Genomic DNA, 21706 nt, shown 5'->3' with positions numbered 1-21706 from the left:
AAAATTCTTCCCCGCCCCATCCTCCCAAAAAGATTCGGGAAATTTAAAATCCTCTTTCGCAACTTCCCCTCCTCTCTCCACTATTATTCTTTCAGTTCCTCGATGTCCCTAGTAAGCTGCTTTCCCTCCCATTCGCAGGACTCCTGCAGTTCCAGAACCGGGAAAAGGTTTTCTTCAAATTGCAAAGGAAAGGAAAGAAGGGAGGAATAAGCCTCGGCGGCCGCGCATTGGCGAAGCGCGTTTTCGTTTTCTCCACCGGCGCGCCGTGGCCCTGCTGGGCCGCCGTAGCCGGCCTCGCGCGGCCTCTGTCGCGGCGAGAAGCCGCGGTCGGCGGGACTTCCGTGTTGGCGGGATTCTGAACGCTGCCATGGCTCAGACCGTGCAGAACGTTACATTGTCGCTCACTCTGCCCATCACGTGCCACATTTGCTTGGGGAAGGTAATGGGTGATTTGGGACACGGCTACGAATTGGGGTCGGGCGTGCAGCAGCCCGCCAGACCCAAGGGCCGTCTCCGTGTGGCGGGGACAGGGCGCGAGGCGCCGGGCTGGGTGAGGACGCCGAGCCGCGTTCTCCTCAGGCCGGGGAGGCCGCGTCCTGGGGGACGGAGGGAGCGCGCAGTGATTCGTGCGGTCGTCTGCGAGCCTTTCGGAGGAGGATGACAGCGGCCTGGGGTGTGGAGGGAGGGCGGCCTCACTCGGGCCATTCCGGCGTCGAAGGAGGCCTGGTCCGAAAGGAATCGGAACAGTTTACGCCCGTGTGCAGCCCCATCAGAAGCATGAAAGCACGTTTCCTGGGAGCCTCGCTAAGGTTCCTTCGTCCCCTGCACACATTAGAGTGTTTTGTTCTTGGGCCTCCAGTACTGGCTGGGGAGTCTTTCCCATTTCCGACATCATTTCCATGCCTTAACCCGGCCTTGAGGGTGGCCTTTGCTCTGGGTTCAAAATTTGAAGAGTATATAGAACGTGCCCGTGAATGACGTTTAGAATGAGAGGTGTCGTCTTTAATTCCGGCAACGGAATCACAACCTGGAATACCCTCTCTCTGTAATGCAAAAGGTGTCTAAGGTGTTTGTGAAATCAGGTGGAGAAAGTAGTTCCAAATTAGAAACGGAGTGCTGAAGGTTCTAATGCATTTGTCTCCTTTTTCATTTCCGTTTGTGGCTCCCATTCGACTTTTAAAAGGAGCTTTTTATTTTATTTTTTTGTCTTTTTGTTGTTGTTGCTATTTCTTGGGCCGCTCCCGCGGCATATGGATGTTCCCAGGCTAGGGGTTGAATCGGAGCTGTAGCCACCGGCCTACGCCAGAGCCACAGCAACGCGGGATCCGAGCCGCGTCTGCAACCTACACCACAGCTCACGGCAACGCCGGATGGTTAACCCACTGAGCAAGGGCAGGGACCGAACCCGCAACCTCATGGTTGCTAGTCGGATTCGTTAACCATTGCGCCACAACGGGAACTCCTATTTTTTATTTTTAGTACTTATTTATTTGACTGCGTAGGTCAAGAAGGGAGATTTTTTTTTTCCTCCAGTTTTTCCCCCACTCTGAGTGGTCTTTATATTTGTGGTTGCATGTGTGTTTACCCCCCCCCCCCGAAACTACAGCTGCTGTTTAGAATTGAGAAATACAAACTTCATTGAGCAGACATTTGCGTGTCAGCCAGTACGATTGTCTGCCTTAAGTCTGTGTGAATTTCGTGCAGTTCAAGAAGTCCTAGGAAGTCAGGCTTGGCAGAAACTGATAACTCGATGTCCATCAGAATGAAATGTCAAGGAAATAGCAAAGGTGCTGTGGGAAATATAGACGTGGCTTGATCAAGTCGGACTGGCAAGATCAGGGATGGTCTGTGGAGGGTGGTTTTGAGCCAGCACTTGCTACCACTTCCTATATACATAGCTGGGAGGGGGAGATGTTTCTGTTTGCCAAGGTCTGCATTTGGCTCCTGACTTGAAGTTCCCACAAGTATGCCTTAAATTCTGAGTCAGGGTGCTCCCAACAGTAGCCTGAAAGGCTGATAAAATATCCTTAGGAGATAATTTTCACTTGGTCTTAGGTGTACACATGATATCTAGTCTCCATAAGTTAATAGGCTGTCTCTCCCAATTGTGTTGAAATTGTGTTCTGCCTGCCTGATTTTCCCCACCTATTATGTTTAACAACAATGATAGCAAATAGAATATAATGATTTTCAAATTACAGAATGCTTTTGTATGCATTTAATTATTTCATCTACTGATCTCACCAGTGCTGTGAGATAGGTAGGGCTGGTTTCCCCACTTTTTAAATAAGAAAACAAAGGCTTAGCATCTGGAGCATTTGAACCGCTGCTGTTACCATTTGTGTCTTTAGTAGGTTATATTTCCTAAACTCACTTGAGCTCCTGCGTAACAGCACACACTTTTGGGTGTGTGTGTGTGTGTGTGTGTGTGTGTGTGTGTGTGTGTCCCGCCATGGTTAGCTGTATTCTAGAATTTAAATTTGATGATAAAAGACTAATGATTTGTAAATAGGCATTTTTTTTTCTGTCTACAATGGAGGCAGAAAGGCATGATGGTTGGGGACCTGAGTTCTAATCCAGGTCTTCCAGATACTAGATGGATGACCTTACACAAGTTACCTAACCACCCTCAGAGTAGGTTCCTTATCTGTGCAATGGGAGTGGTAACAGTATTAATGTCCATCCTTGTGCTTGGGTGGGTTGGGTGAAGTAATGCATATGCAGTGCTTACCATGAAGTTTGGCACTTCATGTTTGATAAGCATTAACCATTACCGTGGGCACTGAGGCTCAAAATGAGGAAACCAGCCTTTTCTAGTAACTGTTCTTCGCAGTTGCTTCGTGAGGCCAGTGAACTCACTCCGTAAAGATTTACATTCCCAACAGAGTGGGACCTTTTTGTTCCGGAAATTGCCGCAGAGGTTTTAGCTGACTCCTCGTCACCGTTGCCTTTTGTATAGTTAAAGCTGATCTGATCTGCTTCTGCTACTCACACTCCCCCACACCGGTATTTGGCGGGTACTGGAGATGGCATGGCCTGGAGTAGCGCCACATTCCCAGGGTCACTTCCATCTCCCTGACATACAGCATCTCGGGCCACCTCTGTGATCTGCCTTTAGGTCCTACCTGGCTAGCCCTCTTCTAGAGAATCATTCTTGTGCGGCCTTCACCATTTGTCCCATACAGATTAGCAAACTTCATTTTTTGATTTTTCAGCAGAATTAGAGGCCATTATCCCTGGAGGGTTACTGTGGGAAAAAAAAAAAAAAATGGAAAAATGGGGGGGTGCATGTTACTTAAAGAAGATAGGGGTACGGGAGACCTTAAATCTGAAGAGATAAGATAGATGCTGATTGGAATAAGGGTGGGGAAGAGTGGAGGGGAAAGTATTAGTGGAGATAGCCTAAGTGTGTACATGGCCAATGCTTTGTCTTTTGAATACAAATATACTTAAAAATGGAAAGTTCAGACATTTTGCATTTACTACCTCTGGCTCTAGCTCAGTCTTAAAAGTGGATTCTCTCTGCCCAACAATGCATAGCAACCTTGACAGTGTCTTAAGTAAGAACTCTGTGTGGCCTGAAGTAGTTAGGTGCATCCTGTGAGATGACTTATATATAAAAATTTCCTGCCTAATTTTTAATTTTTTCTATGCCCTGGGCTAATAGGCCAGCAAGCAGAAATATAGAAATGATCTAGCCCAGGTTAGGTGACATTTTGGTTCTGCTAAGAATGCTGTAGAGGAGTTCCCATCGTGGCGCAGTGGTTAACGAATCCGACTAGGAACCATGAGGTTGCGGGTTTGATCCCTGGCCTCGCTCAGTGGGTTAAGGATCTGGCGTTGCCATGAGCTGTGGTGTAGGCCGCAGACGTGGCTCGGATCCCACGTTGCTGTGGCTGTGGTGTAGGCTGGCAGCTACGGCTCCGATTCAACCCCTAGCCGGGGAACCCCCATATGCCAGGGGAGCGGCCCAAGAAATGGCAAAAAGACAGAAAAAAAAAAAAAAGGGAATGCTGTAGACCAGCATTATCTCTAGGTAATTCCAGGGTTTTATCTCTTCAATTAGAAATTCAAGCTGTGAAACACGTTGTTGAATGTGATACTTTTATTGACAGACTGCATTTTGCTGTGAGTGAGAGGCCAATGTTAGTGAGGGCCCACAATCAAAGGACAGAGGAGGTTCTCAAGAGAAGTGCCAAGCAACTAGACTCCCAATGCTGTTTAACTTTAATAAATCATATCCAGGTAATTCCTCACTTACAAATCCAGTATGGGGTGCCACACTTTAAAAATAAATATAAATAAACTGGAGTATTTGAAATTATTTGGGAAAGAGTGGAAATTGAGGTTGGACTATAGTTAGAATATACAATATAGTGTTGGAAAAAATGGACATCATAGCAAATCTTTAAATAATTAAAGTATTTTCATTTAAAAAGGAATCAAGCTTTGTGTAGCTCCACAATATTAAGATTTTGTGCTTAATATAGATACAAGCTTTCTGGCTGAAATAATCAGAAATAAAATCAGCTTCCTTAAGATGTGGGGTGTCTGTCTCTTGATGTGGGGTGTCCATAAGAGGATGGGCTGTTTCCCACTCAGAACATTATGGAAAGGAACCCTTCCTTCACGGAGTTCTTGTTTTTCCTTTCACTCATGTTGTTGATTAGAAATCTTGAAAAGATAGTGCTGGAGACAAGGCCTTAAGCAACTTAGTGTCCTCATTCTGGGTTGACTAAATTCATTAATCAGTGTCCATCAGTGACTGTAGATTATCCAGCAAGCCATCCGCCTCAGTACACTGAGCCTGTGTTTGAGTCCTGATTGCCTCTCAGTTCCCAAGAGTGGATTGACGAACCAGCCTTGTATATGATTGTCACAAGTAATTTGCTTTGGGGGAAAAAAAAAGCCATACACAGTGTAAGTTCCATATTTTCTCTCTTTTCTATATTAAAATGTTTGAAGAATGCAGACATTTCCAGAAAAGTGTAACAATATTGTGTTTTCGCATATAATAAAAAAATTAACTCAAAAAAGTGTTGACATATCCTAATAATTTTTAAGGTTGGTATGTAATGGCTGACATATTTACTTCGCAAGTAAGATTATTCCAGTTTATTTTTAAAGTGTTCTAGGTAGGGGTGAAGGTGGGAGAGGGGAGGTGTGTTCACTTTCCTCTTACCTAGGCAGAAGTGGGGACCCAGACCAGTAGGCATTAACTAACTTTGTTCTCAGGATCACACATCTTTCAAGTTCTAGAACCTAAATCTTTGGTCCAGAGCCAAAGATTTCCTCAAACACAGTAAGAGCAATCTAGGAATTTTATTTTTGAAAAATTCAAATTCCTAAGGCTGAGTAGGTGGGCCCCTACTACAGTCCTTTCTACTTTCAGCCTTGTTTTTCACAGTCTTTCTGGGTCTCCACTAGTGAAACCCATAAAGTTTTGGCATTAGGTGCAAGAAAGAATATTCTGTGGAGTAGAAGGATTAGCTCTAGTTCGTCTAGCTTTAGCTTCTAGTAAAGGTGACAGAAGGACAGGTGAGTTGATTTTAAGTGTAAGTGCCAGGCCAGTTAGTAAAGTTCATCCACTGCCTTTTTCCTCCCATCACCTTCATCTCTTCAGCCCCTGCTGATTCCAGTGTCTGGTTCCTAACTCTTGCTTCTTTCAGGCATATGTCCTCTATTTCCAGGTTATTGTTTACTAAACCTGCTCTAAAGAAGAAGGAACTATTTTATGGTTGAAAGAGCACTCGGTTTGCATATGTAATGGTGGTTGAATTCTGGCTCTGCCACTTAGAAGCTGTGTCATTATTTCCTGGAGTCTCAGTTTCCATAGCTAAAAATGAATTTGATACTATCAACCTCATTTGGTTGTTAGGGGAATTCACGTGACTATCCCAGACCATTGATTCCCAGTGGAGTGGCAGTGAGTTTTGTCCCACAGAGATATTTGTCAATATCTAGTGCCATTCCTGATGGCCTTCAAGGAGGTATTATTCACATCTAGTGGAAAGAGTAAACATCCTCCAATATACAGAACAACCTCCCACAACAAAAAGTTTTTTGTTCCAAAATGTTAGTCATTGCAGAGTTGACAAACCCTAAGCCAACATATACCTCTTGTTAGGTATTAAGTCTAGGATGGATATTAATGGGCAACACCTTTAGGCATCATTCCTGCCAGGTACGATTGGGGATTTGGGTGGTGAAAGGCTCTTAAAACTGAAGCATCTTCAGATAAAAGAAATTAAACCACATAGTAGAATTATATATTATAGGGTTAATCTTTTGTACCTAGGACTACCCCCTCGGTCCATTCCAGTGAGAAGAGCCCCCTTTTCATGGCTTGCTTTGTCTTCTCTTCTTCCTCCTCACCAGCCACAAGGAGTATTACCCTCAGAAATCACTTCAGATATGCTTACTCCAGATAAGTTTGGAATTGTGCATGCCGCTTACCTTTGCAGTTGTCCTCTTGCAGTTTTATTTCATAAGAGTACTTACTGTGTTATTGCCACAGATCTCATTTGAGAGTAAATTGGATATAAAAACTGATAACATAGGCAAATTATGAGTATTTCTGTATCTTGAGATGATCTTATAAAAGAAAATTATTTGTGTGTGTGTTTTGGTGTCATATATATTGGAATTGAGGGTGGGCTAGATTCTTTGTATTTTGCTTCTGTCGGTTATGGTCAAATAAATAACAAGTAATTTCTTTCTTTTTTTTTTTGTCTTTTGTCTTTTGTCTTTTTTAGGGCTGTATCCACGGCATATGGAAGTTCCCAGGCTAGGAGTCTAATCGGAGTTGTAGCCACCAGCCTATGCCAGAGCCACAGCAACGCAGGATCCGAGCCGTGTCTGTGGCCTACACCACAGCTCACGGCAATGCTGGATCCTTAGCTCTCTGAGCAAGGCCAGGGATCGAACCCGAAACCTCATGGTTCCTAGTCAGATTTGTTAACCACTGAACCACCACGGGAACTCCAAGTAATTTTTTCTAATAATTCTCTTTTATAGGTTTCTGTTCTCCCAAGTAAATTTAAACCATTGTTTAGAAATCATCATCTGATAGGAATACATGGTCCAAAGAAATGAATTAGTCAACTGTTTCAAAATCCAGCACAATGACAGTCACAATACCAGATATTGAACAGTGAAAACGATTCTCCTTTGGGTGACATTGCCAGTGACTCTTAGTAGACAGAGACAGGTAGTCTGCCTGCAGTTGTTCTTCTTTGTCATTTTGGCAGATTAAATGGAAAGGTTAAACTTTCGCTTTTTCACAAGTTGGCAGTGGCTGTTGACCTTTTGCTTCTTGAAACTCTTTTAGGAGCATTATCTCAGCCTTTCATTTTAATAGATCAGAATTCACTTCTATTAATCTTAGAGCGTACATTGTATCAGTTGTAGGTAGACACTAAGATGAGCAGGACAGTGGACTGTCCCCAAGGAACCTGAAATCTAATAGGGAAGGCAGGATATAAACAGTTTTCCAAGTCCAGAGAACATTAAGTTGGTGCATAAGAAGCGCCCTTATGAGAATAGGACAAAAATCCAGTTAATTCTAAAAGGATTAGTGAAGGCCTTACAAAAGAGTCCTTTGATTTTCATCAGAATTTGAAAGTAACATATGATTTTCATCTTAAAAGATGGAAAAGGTTTTGGAGTGGCACAGTGGTTAATGAATCTGACTAGGAACCATGAGGTTGCAGGTTCAATTCCTGGCCTTGCTCAGTGGGTTAAGGACCCGGCGTTGCCGTGAGCTTGTGGTGTAGGTTGCAGATGCAGCTTGGATCTGGTGTGTCTGTGGCGCAGGCCGGAGCCTACAGCTCCAGTTAGACCCCTAGCCTGGGAACCTCCATATGCTGTGGGAGCGGTCCTAGAGAAGGAAATAAAAAAAAAAAAAAGGAAAAGGTTTTATTTTGATCAGGAAAGTTGGAGGCTGGTAGGACCTGTTAAGCTAAAAAATGAGAGCATAGTAAGCAGGGAGCCTCTACTATTCATACTCTTATTAATAAAATCAGGTAGATCTGTGTGGTTAATGTGTAGATTTTGTCAAATATTAAAATAGAAGATCAAGGGAAATGGCAGTTTAAGAACCAGATTATGTTGTTCTTTGAATGCTGTACTTAACACTATGAGCAGGAGAAAAACTGCTTTTGCAGGAGAGCCGTGAAAGCCAGTACTCCATATTTTAGACAGATAGCTCTGACGTCGGTATGGAAGATAGACAGGAACGAACAGCAGAAGCAAGGAAGCTTGGGAGGTCGTTGCAATAGATTGGAGTAAAAGAATGAGAACCTCAACTCATCATTGAAGATGGAAAAAAGGAATAGATGATAGATAAAGGGACATTTAGAGATAGGTCTGCCACGTTTCGACTATTTGGGGGTGTGCTTTTTTCCCACATTGTAACATCTCTGAAATCTGGCTGTATCTTAAAAGCAGTGGCATCTTACAATTGTCAGCATTTTTCATTCTTTCGTTTTTTCTTGGGTACATCTTAAAATCTCTGGCTTCTTAGACTGATACGTGATACCAGGATTTGATGACAGATTAGATGGTGAGGATAAGTAAAAAGGATGAGCCAGAGACAGTTCTTAGTATTCCAGCCCAAGTAGTGAGGTGCTGGTGCCATTAACTTAGAGAAGAGGGAGTGCAGGAGGAGCAGTGAGTATGTTTTGGCCAATCTTGGTTTTGGTCATATTATGGTTGAGGCAGTTTTAAGAGCCCGTACGTGGAGTCGGCTCCTGGACAGATGAATATAGTCCTCTTCTTTTTCTTCTTTTTTCTTTTCTCTTCTTTCTTTTCGTTAGAGACATCGCTGTGTGAAAGTTTCTGTGCTTATGTCTCTACATTATTAAATCTTTAACAGTACCTGAATGACAGTCGTACTAGGTTCAACCACAGTTTTCAGAGGAGGAACCTGACGCCGCTCTAACTAAAGGGCTTACCCAAGGTCAAACCGCTCAGTAAGTAGCAGAGCTGGAGCTGGCCCCAGATTTGTCTCTCAGAGATGAAGCTCTGCCATTTATTGAGGTCCAGTTACTGAGGATTCTTAGGAATTGTCACCTTAGAAAAGATCTTAACACTGTGTGATACATGAGATTGAGAGAGAAAATAAAACTATGTCAGCTAAGATGTCCCAGAACAAAACATTGTGAAAGCAACTGTACCACCTCCTGAATTTTGACTGTAAGCATCTTGCTCTCTGTTCCTCTTCTCATCATACTTATTCTCCAGCATTATTTCAGCCTTACCAAGACCCATTGGTTGACTCTGTGACTCTATCACTTTTTCACCGTCATTATTGCCTTTCACATACTCAGCAGTGTTTGGTTTGCTACATACATGACCTAGTAAATTTATTTCCTTACCTTTCGGAATAGCTGCTTTATACTCCTGTTTTCTCACGTCCACATCCCTCCCTGCTTCTAATTTGTAGTTGGTAACCTCACCTCATATTTAATGACAAAATATAAGCAGTTGGAACAGCTGGAACTTGAGCTCTGTCACGTTTCTGTCAGTGGATCTTCCAGCCACTTTGTATTTGTTCTTATACCCTTGGTCCTCCCTTCTGTTAAGATGGAAGACAGATCTCCCACCATGTAAGCCAAAATCTGCCCCCGCTGTGCTTTGGATCTCCTTCTCCTCTTAAGTTCTTCTTAGGGTTTTTCTGTCTGTGGCTCTAAGCCCTCCCCATCTTCTTCCGTCATTAATTAATAGCCCTTTTTTGCTGTATCATTCTCATTATCACTCCTTACTTGGACACATTTTTGTGCTCTCAAGAGAACTGTTTAGGAGTTCCCGTTGTGGCTCAGTGGTTAATGAACTCGACTAGCATCCATGAGGATGTGGGTTTGATCCCTGGCCTCGCTCAGTGGGTTAAGGATCTGGTGTTGCCATGAGCTGTGGTGTAGGTCGCAGACACGGCTCAGATCCTTAGTTGCTGTGGCCCTGGTGTACAGCTCCAATTGGACCCCTAGCTTGGGAACCTCCATATGTCACAGGTGCAGCCCTAAAAAAGGGAGAAAGAGGGAGTTCCCGTCGTGGCGCAGTGGTTAACGAATCCGACTAGGAACCATGAGGTTGCGGGTTCGGTCCCTGCCCTTGCTCAGTGGGTTAACGATCCGGCATTGCCGTGAGCTGTGGTGTAGGTTGCAGACGCAGCTCGGATCCTGCGTTGCTGTGGCTCTGGCGTAGGCTGGCGGCTACAGCTCCTATTAGACCCCTAGCCTGGGAACCTCCATATGCCGTGGGAGCAGCCCTAGAAATGGCAAAAAGACAAAAAAAAAAAAAAAAAAGAGTTCCTTCAAGAGGAAGTCTATATCTATGCTGAATTATCTTCTCTGTTTTGTTTTCTCAAGTTCATGTTCATAATCAAGGGAGCGTGTAAATGTTTGGAAAGCCAGACTAAGACCAAAGAGCTCTTTACAGAGCGACTTCAAATGATTACCTTCCTGGCATGGATTTTTATACATCTGTGATTTCTTTGAGGGTAGGGACGCCTTTCAAATTAATGAATAATCTTAGTATTCTTCTGAGGCAGACATAGAGCAGCACAAGAGTTTTCTCTGCAGATAGTTGGCGGTGGTTCTGTCTTTTCATTCTCCTTCTCGCTGACTCCCTTGATCTCCTAGTCCTTAGTGCGGAAGGACTCACTCGACAATGGTGTTGTTATTAGAACCAGAAAATATTTTAAATGGCTAGAAAGTGTTTTGAGTCCCCTAGTAAAAGTATCCCATGTGAATCAAGTGAAAGCTTAAATGTTTTTGTGTCTTTATTTTATATTGTTAAATCTGTGCTATTTGGAGACTATTAAGTCATTATTCCTTCTGGCAAGTTCCCCGATTAATTGAATTTTAAATACTGTCTTAATATCAACCACTTCATTGACCAATCCATTATTGAGTGCCTACTATGTAATAGATCGTGTTCTAGGTACCATGTATTCAGAAATGAATGAGTCGAAGGAAGTTCTTACTCTTTGGAGTTTTCATTCTAATAGGTGAGATGAACATACATTTTCAGTAAGTGCATAAACAGACATATAATAGAGAACTATAGCAGCTTGTCTTTTCTGTTTTCCCTCTGATAAAACAGGTACACTCAGTCAAAATACCTCCATCGTTAACCCTGAGCAAGCCACCTATTTTTTTTTATCATTTTTTTAAAATTGTTATTTCCCCAATACAATTTTTTTTTCTACTGTACAAGATGGTGACCCAGTTACACATGCATGTATACATTCCTTTCTCTCACATTACCATGCTCCATCATGAGTGACTAGACATAGTTCCCAGTGCTATACAGCAGGATGTCATTGCTTATCCATTCCAGAGGCAATGGTTTGCATCTATTAATCCCAAGTTCCCAATCCATCCCACTCCCTCCCCCTTGGCAACCACAAGTCTATTCTCCAAATCCATGGTTTTCTTTTCTGTGAAAGGTTCATTTGTGCCATACAGTATTCTTATTTTAAAAATGGAAAATCCAAGGCCTGGATTTATAAAATGTACTAGAAAAGATGAGTCAGATAATTGCATACACAGAATTGGACCCCAAGCCTCAACCCCTAGTCAGATGTTCTTCTGTTCTTTTTTAAATGAAACCTAGTTCTGATTTCCACATTAACATATTATACCACTTAGATTAAAAGGTAGCTGTTTTGTCTGTTACTCTTCATTCTTTACCCAAAAGTATTGGGCAAAGGATTCAGGTGACTGTGAGTAATATCAGTTGGAGTGAGCTGGAACTCACAGACAAAAAAAAAAATGAGACTACTTATTCCCATGGAGAGCTCCTGCCTCCTCATAGTTCACCCCTTTTATTATTTTATTTTTATTTTTGTTGAAGTATAGTTGATTTACGATATTTTCAGATTGCAATGCAGTGATTCACAATTTTTGAAGGTTATACTCCATTTCTAGTTATCATAAAATGTTGGTTCTGTTCTCTGTGTTGTCTAATATAATCCATGGTATCTTGTACCTCTATCCCTATGTGGCCCCTCTCCCTTCCCTCTCCCCACTGCTAACCTCTAGTTTGTTCTCTGTATCTGTGAGTCTGTTTCCTTTTTTGTTGTATTCATTATTTTATTATTAGATTCCACATATAAGTGATATCATATAGTATTTGTCTTTATCTGACTTATTTCACTAAGCATGATACCCTCCAGGTCCATCCATGTTACTGCAAATGGCAGATACTGACTCACAGACTTTGAAAAACATATGATTTCCAAAGGAGACAGTTTGGGGGTTGGAGGGATACTCTGGGGCTGTGGGATGAAAATCCTATGATACTGGAATGGGATGATCCTTGTACAACTATAAATGTAATAACTTCATTGAGTAATTAAAAAGAACATGAGTGTCAAATGTAGGCTAGGATGTGGAGAAAAGGAAACCCTCATATGCTATTGTTGTGAATGTAAATTGGTGCGGCTACCCTGGAAAACAGTATAGAGTTTCCTGAAAAAAACTAAAAATAAAACTATCATATGACCCAGCAATTCTAGGACTGGGTATATATCTGAAGAAAATGAAAACACTGAATTGAAAAGATACTTGTACCCAGTGTTCACAGCAACACTATTTACAATAGCCAAGATGTGGAAGTCATCCAAGTGTCCATCAGTAGATGAATGGACAAAGAAGATATGGTTATATCTATACAATCAGACTCAGTCATAAAAAGAATGAAATAATGCCGTTTGCAATAACATGGAGGGCATCACCTAATTTCTTCATACCTTGTTTTCCTTATTTGTAAAGTATATTTACTCTGTTTACCTCACAGGGTTATTGAGAGAGAAAGAATGGATAGAAAGCCCACTGTAAAATATAAGGCAATATAAATGTAAAGTATTATTTTCTGTACTTGGTTATATGGAGACAAAGATTTGTATATTTGCTGTGTATGTCAGTATTTTTTTCAGTATTTTGTTTGCTGTTTAGATTATAAACCACTTCAGTATATGCTATATCTTTTAGGGATATTTTAGCTTTCATGCCTCTGGTTTCTGGGACTTTCTAGTAAGATGTTAATGCTAAATCGTTGTTTGCTCTTGTTCAGTAATATAGCGGAATAAATTGAGGGAAGGATTTCAAGCAACATGTGGGTGATTGGACTAAGTGATCTTTAAAGAACCTTCTAATTCTGACATTGTATAATTCTAAAATAGTTGAAGGAAAATTGCCCCAGCCTTAGTGGAACAAAATGGGCTTTTCTTTTTGGCAATGAGTGTGGTTTGGAACAAAATAAAGCCATTTCATAATATGTCAATAGTTTCAGTTTCTATGACCAGATATCTAAGCTAGTATCTCTATTATGCATGTTTAAGGAACAGTGTAGTAGCAGAAGCAGTGTTTTTGTGGCTCCTAGATACTTCTTAAAGCACCTACTGTGCTGTACTCCAGAGAAGCAGTTTGTTTACTCTATAAACTAAACCTGTTAAGATTTTGGTTATGACTGTTACCTTGTACTAAAAGTAATGTTTCTTTTTTCAAAGGTACGCCAGCCTGTCATATGCATCAACAACCATGTATTTTGTTCAATTTGTATCGATTTGTGGTTGAAGAATAATAGCCAATGTCCAGCCTGCAGAGTCCCCATCACTCCCGAAAATCCTTGCAAAGAGATTATTGGTAAGAGTCTGTTTTACAAACACATAGAAATAGATTTGAAACCCTCTTTAAATAGTGTCTATTTGGAGGGAGACTGAAGTAGACAGTTTTCAGTGTTGTTATTTTGCCAGTATGATACTAGATAGATTGGTCATTTGCATAATCTGTAAATGAGCAACTGAGGGGCACAAAGCACTGTGAGAACTCTAAAGCCTCCTGGAACTTTGGTTCTGGTGGAGGCTGTGCCTGTAGACCAACATATTAATGGGTTAAAGCAGCAGATGCTAAAAGCCAAAAAAAGGGCCCAGAGAGTTCAGGCAAGAAGTTTAGCCAGAACATGGAGGCGAGATTCATGAATTAGGTAGCCTTTAAGATGGAGATTTAAAGATGGATACATTTTCAGTTGGTAAAGATTAGGGAGGGCATTTCTTGCAGAAGGAATAGCATGCACTACAGATAAGAAGTAGGAAAGCAAAGCATGTTTTTGGAAATGATCAGTAGTCTACTTTGGGTCTGAGTGTAGAAATAAAACTGAAGAGGGATATTGAGACTTTAGTGCAGGGCATCTTGAGTGACCAGGGAATTGCTGTGTGGGTGAGATGGGTGAGGTGGGCAGGATGGCTTTGAACAAGGGAATGGTGCACTCCAAAATGTGCATGAAGAATATTACCCAGGTGATGGTACGTAGGTTGACCTCTTGGGGAGAGAGGGCTGAGTAGGTCAGGGCAGAGACTCTTGCTCGGGGGAGGGAGAATGTGAGTGTGAATTCAGGGTAAAAAAAGAACATTCAGTGCCGTGCCACGGTAGTGTAAGTAAGAGAGGGGATAGAACCTGAATTAGAAGATCCTTGAAAAATAAAATGTTTAAAGAGCTTTTTTAGTGTTTGGTTTTTATTCTGCTCGTATAAGTTATTTCTCTTAGATCGCAAAAATTAAAATGATTTTTATTTGTTTTTATTTTTGGAAAAATTGAACATGAATCTCCCATTCGCTTTCGTGTATCTGTCATGAATCATAAAGAAAATATTTCAGAAAACTTAAGAAGTCACTGTAAGAGTACCAAGTTAGGGAAAATGGACTTCAGCAAATTTTTTATAATGGAAAGGAAGATATATATGCTAGGAAAAAAGAACTAGTGGGACTTTGAAACTAAGAGATCTGAAAGGGAATCAGAGATATTTCCAAGGTTTCTTTCTTGGGTTCCTGGGTGAAGTCTAATAGAGGGATATTTCTCTGCTGTGCTACGAACTGGAGTGCTGAGCTCTCTGCCTCTAGTTTTTTTTGTTGTTTTTTTTTTAACCTGCACTGACCTTTACCAGGAGTCAAGTCTTTTCTTGCAGAACCTGAGTTTTGTTGATGAAGGTAATTTGAATGTTTTTTTCCCCCAGCTTCTCTTCATATCCCTTCTCCTGCCTTCATTCATTCACATTTAAGTGACGTTTCATAAATTCTCTCAAGTAAAATAGTTCATCCGTCCTTGCATTTGGATAGAACATCCTGAAAAAGAACATCTGTAAATACCTTTGCTATCATTTTAAGAAGGTAACCACAGCGTAAGTGAAGACCTTTCAGGAAGAATACATTTTGAGCGTGTTTGTAATGAGTTATGGACATGAACTTAATGCTGTGATTTACAGTCCATCTCCATCGTAACTGGGTTCAGTGAAAAGACACATTGATCGTTTCAATTATGTTACTAGTAACTAGGTATGTCTGAATGAATACATTTGTCATATATCATAATATGTGTGCCATATATATCAATAATATGTATTTGATAATTAAATATACATAGTATTGGTAATATTTATATAGCTTATTGGTTAAATGTAAATATAATCTTTGGTTTTATCACTAATGATTGTCATATATGCAAAATTTGCCATTGTCCAAATGTGCTAATTAATAAAATGTAGCCATTGTGGGAGTTCCTGTCATGGCTCAGTGGTTAATGAATCTGACTAGGAACCATGAGGTTGCGGGTTTGATCCCTGGCCTCAGTCAGTGGGTTAAGGATCCGGCGTTGCCTGAATGGTGGTGTAGGTCACAGCCGCAGCTTGGATCTCGTGTTGCTGTGGCTCTGGCGTAGGCCGGTGGCTACAGCTCCAATTAGACCCCTAGCCTGGGAGCTGCCATAGGCTGAAGGTGCGGCCCTAGAAAAGACAAAAAAGACAACCCCTCCCCCCAAAAATTTATTTATATAAATAAATAAATATATATATATAGCCATTGCCCACATTGAGTTTACTCTAATAAGATGCACAGGTAAGTATTTTACTGAAGGTATTTCCTCTGCTGTTATTTATCTTTTTTTAGGATCGAAGTACAGAAAAGGCCTAGATGGCAGCCCCAAGTGAATATAAGGGAAAAGGTAGAAAAGAAGCGAGAAAACTATATAGAACAATAAAAGGGTTCATTTTAATTTTCATTCTATCCAAATCAGAATGAAAATTTAGATTTTTTTTTTTTCTTATAGGAGGAACAAGTGAAAGTGAACCTATGCTAAGCCATACAGTCAGGAAGCACCTCCGGAAAACTAGACTTGAATTACTCCACAAAGAATATGAGGTAAATAATAGTTAGAATTTAAATGATGACAGCATTGAATTCAAAGTTAAGCTGTCTTGGAGTTCCTGTCGTGGCTCAGTGGTTAATGAATCCGACTAGTATCCATGAGGATGCAGGTTTGATCCCTGGCCTCGCTCAGTGGATTAAGGATCCAGCATTGCTGTAAGCTGTGGTGTGGGTTGCAGACGCAGCTCAGATCCTTAGTTGCTGTGGCTCTGGTGTAGGCCAGTAGCTACAGCTCCGATTCCACCCCTAGCCTGGGAACCTCCATATGCCACAGGTGCAGCCCTAGAAAAGACAAAAACAACAACAACAAAAAGAACCAAAAAAAAAAAAAAAACCAAAGTTAAGCTGTCTCAGTCCCTGGCCTTCTTAGAGTAAACATCCAGTGAAATCTTATTTTATTTTGTCTTTTTAGGGCTGCACCTGTGGCATATGGAAGTTCCCAGGCTAGGTGGTCGAATTGGAGCTGCAGCTGCCGGCCTGCACCACAGTCACAGCAATGCCAGATCTGAGCCTCATCTGTGACCTACACTACAGCTCACAGCAACGCCAGATCCTCAACACAGTGAGCGAGGACAGGGATAAAACCTGCATCCTCATGGATACTGGTCCGGTTCATTACCACTGAGCCACAGGAACTCCCGAAGTCTTATTTTAATTGCCAGTTTAGAAATAATTTATTTGATAACTTCTTTTTTCTTTTCCCTTTTCCTATTTCAAATGGAGGAAAGGATTTTTCCTTTTAATGTTAAATTTATCCTCAACAGAAACATCATTTTGTGAGTTACTCCCTCAAGAAATTGGGAGGTAAAGGAAAGCCTCTTGTAAAAGTCAGTCTTAGAACCCCCATGAGGCGTGATGAATGCTCTGGCAAACAGGGGCTATAACTGCTATTCTCTTTTTGTTTCTGCCTATAAATTCACTGCTAATTATAAGTCTATCAGTTCTGGTAAAGAAAATATACCTATGTCACCTACTACCAAAGAGGTTTTGCTGTGAAATATGCTATTTCCTAATTTTTTTATATGTAAAACACTGTTTAAAAACAAAAAACCCTCATATATTTAAGGTATACAACATGTTTGAGATACATAGTGAAGTGATTTGTTCAATCAGGCTAATTAACATACCCATCTCCTAATGTAGTTACGTGTGTGTGTGTGTGTGTGTGTGTATGTGTGTGTGGTGAGAGTACCTGAAATCTACTCTCAACAGATTTCCAGCCTGCAGTACAGTGTTATTAACTGTAGTCATCACACTGTCCAGTAGATCTCTAGACTGTCTCTCTCCCACATCACTGCAGCGTTGTACTCCTTCACCATTGCCGTTTCTTCCATCTTCCCATTTCCCTACCGTCCACCCTTGGTAACCACTGTTTAACTCTGTTTCTAGGTAGTCAACTTTTTCAGATTGCACATATATGCAAAATCATTCATATGGTTTTGCAGTAGTTTTCTTCCTGTGAAAGTGACTTGACATAGTGACAGAATTTTTCTAAATTAGCCTCAAGCTAGTAGAATACATATACTCTCCACCCCCCCCCCACCCCGCTTTTTTTTAACAGCTGTAGCTGCAGCATATGGAAGTTCCTGGGCTAGGGGTTAAGTTGGAGCTGCAGTTGCAGGCCTACACCACAGCCAGGGCAACACCAGATCTGAGCTGTATCTGTGACCTATGCTGCAGCTTCAGCAATGCCGAATCCTTAACCCATTAAGCAAGGCCAGGACCAAACCTGCATCCTCAGAGACAATGTCAGGTCCTTAACCCCCGAAGCCACAGTGGGAGTTCCCATATATTTTTGAGTAATGTTAAGCCACATGTCATTGTATATTGACTAAATGGGGGATATTATTACTCTCTCCCTTTTTTTGGGGGGGGGGGGTGTCATGTCCAAATGTGGTGGTTCCCAGGCCAGGGATTGAACATTTGGCATAGGAGCAATCAAGCCACTGCAGTGACAATGCTGGATCCTTAACCTGATGCATCACAATAACTCCTATTGCTCTCTTCTTTTGACACAAAATATCTTTGAGTTACTACACTATATAAATGGAAACTACTTTGGCTGCTTTAAGTTTTTTTTTTGGTCTTTTTGTCTTTTTGCCATTTCTTGGGCCGCTCTCGCGGCATATGGAGGTTCCCAGGCTAGGGGTCCAATAGGAGCTGTAGCCGCCAGCCTACACCAGAGCCACAGCGACGCGGGATCCGAGCCACGTCTGCAACCTACACCACAGCTCACGGCAACACCGGATCCTTAACCCACTGAGCAAGGCCAGGGACCGAACCCGCAACCTCATGGTTCCTAGTCAGATTCGTTAACCACTGCGCCACGACGGGAACTCCGAAGTGTATTGTAATTTAAAATAGTAAATAGTACTATTTGTGTTATCTCTAAAATGTATTTTTACATACTTAATGAAGATTTATCACACTTAAATTCTAATCAGATTTATCCTTTAGGATATCTCTGATATATTGGAGTTTATTTTCTAACAGCAGAATTTAGAAGAATCTTAGTTTAAGATGAAACATCCATTATAGATGAATAAATGGTATCACAGAAAAGAGTTTTAGCACTAAATGTTTAGTTACTGGATTTAAGCTAGTAAGCAGTTCCACATGGAGTAAACTAATACTTGGAATAGTCACAGCAGTAATTGAAGAGCTGGAACGTAGAAGAGTTAAAAATTAACTACAGGGGTTATTCAGGAATAGAAAGTGAAGGAAGTGACCTGTAGCTTTAGTCTATTAGAAGCCAAAATACAGATATGAAACAAAACTAAATACCTTGATCAAAACTATATTTTTAAATTCCCTTCAGTGAAGTGGGTAAACATGCCTCAGAATTTTCTGAGGAATCTACTTCCTTGTAGATTCATGTGACTTTTCATGTTTACTGGATATCTTAAATAGAGTCAGTGATTTGACATTTTGTTTTTTTTTTAAATACAAACTATCATTAAATTAAAATGGAAATGATGATTTTTATCAGAGTCAAAATACATTTTGAGAATTTGAACTGTATGTGATGATAAAACTATTCTGATGTGTAAAGAATCTCTCAATCTCTCTCTCTCTCTCTCTCTCTCTATATATATATATATATATACTGTATTTTGAGTGTAAAATTTAAAAGTACATTAGCCTCATTTTAGTATGTGTATGTATCTGGTGTCTGTGTCTACCTGATGGCTATGCAATGCTTTTTCAGGATGAAATAGATTGTCTGCAGAAAGAGATAGAAGAACTTAAGAGTAAAAATCTTAGCTTGGAGTCACAGATCAAGACTATTCTGGATCCTTTAACCTTGATGCAAGGCAACCAAAATGAAGATAAACATCCAGTCGCAGATAATCTAAGTAAAGTTGACCCAGAAACTGTAGCAGAGTGGAAGAAAAAACTTAGAACAGCTAATGAAATCTATGAAAAAGTGAAAGATGATGTGGATAAGTTAAAGGAGGTAAGCCATGGTTGTTTTTTTAAATTCTATAATATTTTATGTACCTTCAAAAGTATACGTAGCGGTATTATATTGAGTCATCATTGGCTGATTTGTGGAGACAAGGACAGGAATTCCTGGATGAGTATTTATAAGCAATGGGAAAACTTTTTCTCTTTAAATGTTACTGGCTGCCAGGAAGTACCAGATGGTTCCATTTGTGACTATAATTGGAGATTCAGCAGTGCTTCTATATGAGTTTGCATCTTCTAGAAGAGTGACATCAATTTAAAGGATGTGTATCTATTTCCCTTCTTTGCGGTTTGGCTTAGTCTTTTTTAAGCTTATCTCCATGACTGCCCTGTGTGTATAAAGACAAACATATATTCATTTCCCTACCTATGAAATGAGAGGTTTGGACCATATTTTTCCTAGCTCTACCATTCTCTAATTTTCAGTATTGTAAATAGTTAAAGACTTAATGTTTAATTCCAAGAGAGCTGTGAGTAGCCGCTTTAGACTACTAAACAGACTACCAAAAAAAATATCGTGTCTTATGAGGTAGGTTCATTTTTTTTTTTTCAGTTATTCTTCCGTCCATACAAGATAGAGAAAGCATAGGTGAAAAGGGCAAAACCTCTAGGATTTTCCAATCTAGGCAAGGAGATGAGACCCATGCCATCAGCACTGGAAGTAATAATCAAGTGCTGTAGAGCTTTGTTGGCCCGAGGGACCAGCCTTTAGCTTGGCTTCAGGTTTATCCACAATGGAGTCTTGTGCTGAATAGAGATGGTTTTGTGGTATCCAGGACTACAGCCATCCATTGAACCTGTATACATTCTCTTAAAATACTATACTGATTACTAAATCCTGCCTCCTGAAATTATTAATGCTCTGTGTGATATACTGGCTCTGCAGTTTTCAGTGAGGTTAAGTAGCAGAGAAGTATCTGCGACTTGGTGTAAGTACTAAGTCAGATTGCACACCGGCATATAAAATAAATGCCATTTGGGCTTGGAAAAGTCCAGGATGAGAGAAAGAAGGGAACTTAGTGCTTTCAGAAAAAAAAGAAGCTACAGACATAATTGCACTGAGTTTGTTACACATTTAGGGGAAGTGTGTAGTTTCTCTGGGTACCCATGGCCACATTAGCATGTTAGTTTCTCTGAGAAGAGAAGAGGACAGCAAGAGGAAAGACAACTGGGACATCATAGTTTTTATCCAATCAATCATGTCCCCTTTAACTTTCCTTCTTCTTGAGCCATCAGTAAGTTCAGTATGGTCTCTTTTGTAGTTACTGAACCTCATTTAAATTTTTGACAATACATAAAAAAGAACCAAATAATACCATTTGCAGCAACATGGGTGCAACTAGAGATTCTCATACTAAGTGAAGTCAAAAAGAGAAAGAGAAATACCATATGATATCACTTACATGTGGAATCTAAAATATGCCACACATGAACCTGTCTACAAAACAGAAACAGACACACAGACATAAGAGAACAGACTTGTGGTTGCGGAGGGGGAGGGAGTGGAATGGATTGGGTGTTTGGAGTTATTGGATAATTTTATCTTTAGAATGGATAAGCAGTGAGGTCCTACTGTGTAGCAAAGGGAACTATATAAAATCTCTTGGGACAGAACATGATGGAAGATAATATAAGTAAAGGAATGTATATATATGTATGATTGGGTCACTTTGCTCTACAGGAGAAATTGACACAATGCTGTAAATCAACTATACTTTAATGAAAAAAGAAAAAAAATGGCAGCAAATCCTTCTTAGAGCATGAAGAGCTGTTCGAAAACTTTACTCTGGGCTTATAAGAATGGCGTAGGGGGTGTGCATAAAAGAAAGGTACATAAAATAGGGAGTTCCCATTGTGGCTCAGGGTTGGTTACCGGACTGGTATCCATGAGGATGAGGGTTCAATCCCTGGTCTTGCTCAGTGGGTTAAGGAGTGTTGCCACAAGCTCTTGTGTAGGTTACAGACGTGGCTCTGATCCTGCTGTGGCTGTGGCTGTGGCTGTGGCTGTGGCTGTGGCTATAGCATAGGCCAGCAGCT

At 40.9% G+C, this 21706-nt stretch overlaps 1 protein-coding gene across 4 annotated transcripts in view; it reads left to right on the top strand.

Moving 5' to 3' along the window:
* Positions 1 to 295: 295 nt before the first annotated feature.
* The window catches only part of OBI1 (ORC ubiquitin ligase 1), a 41637-nt gene continuing 20226 nt past the window's right edge, over positions 296 to 21706 (top strand). Inside the window, exons 1-5 of one of the 4 annotated variants that reach the window (XM_047756191.1) lie at positions 13533 to 13649; positions 15016 to 15334; positions 15944 to 15998; positions 16104 to 16195; positions 19410 to 19658. In XM_047756191.1, the coding sequence (XP_047612147.1) occupies positions 15968 to 15998; positions 16104 to 16195; positions 19410 to 19658 (372 nt within the window). In that variant the 5' untranslated portion in view covers positions 13533 to 13649; positions 15016 to 15334; positions 15944 to 15967. Of the gene's footprint in view, positions 440 to 13513; positions 13650 to 15015; positions 15335 to 15855; positions 15999 to 16103; positions 16196 to 19409; positions 19659 to 21706 lie in introns of those variants that run through there. The other 3 variants (XM_047756189.1, XM_047756192.1, XM_047756190.1) reach the window with 3 other exon arrangements.

Source organism: Phacochoerus africanus, chromosome 13 (genome assembly GCF_016906955.1).
Source record: "Phacochoerus africanus isolate WHEZ1 chromosome 13, ROS_Pafr_v1, whole genome shotgun sequence".
In the NCBI taxonomy this organism is placed as follows: domain Eukaryota; kingdom Metazoa; phylum Chordata; class Mammalia; order Artiodactyla; family Suidae; genus Phacochoerus; species Phacochoerus africanus.
The sequence above is the reverse complement of the archived record's forward strand: the minus strand, read 5'-3'. Positions and strand labels throughout refer to the sequence as shown.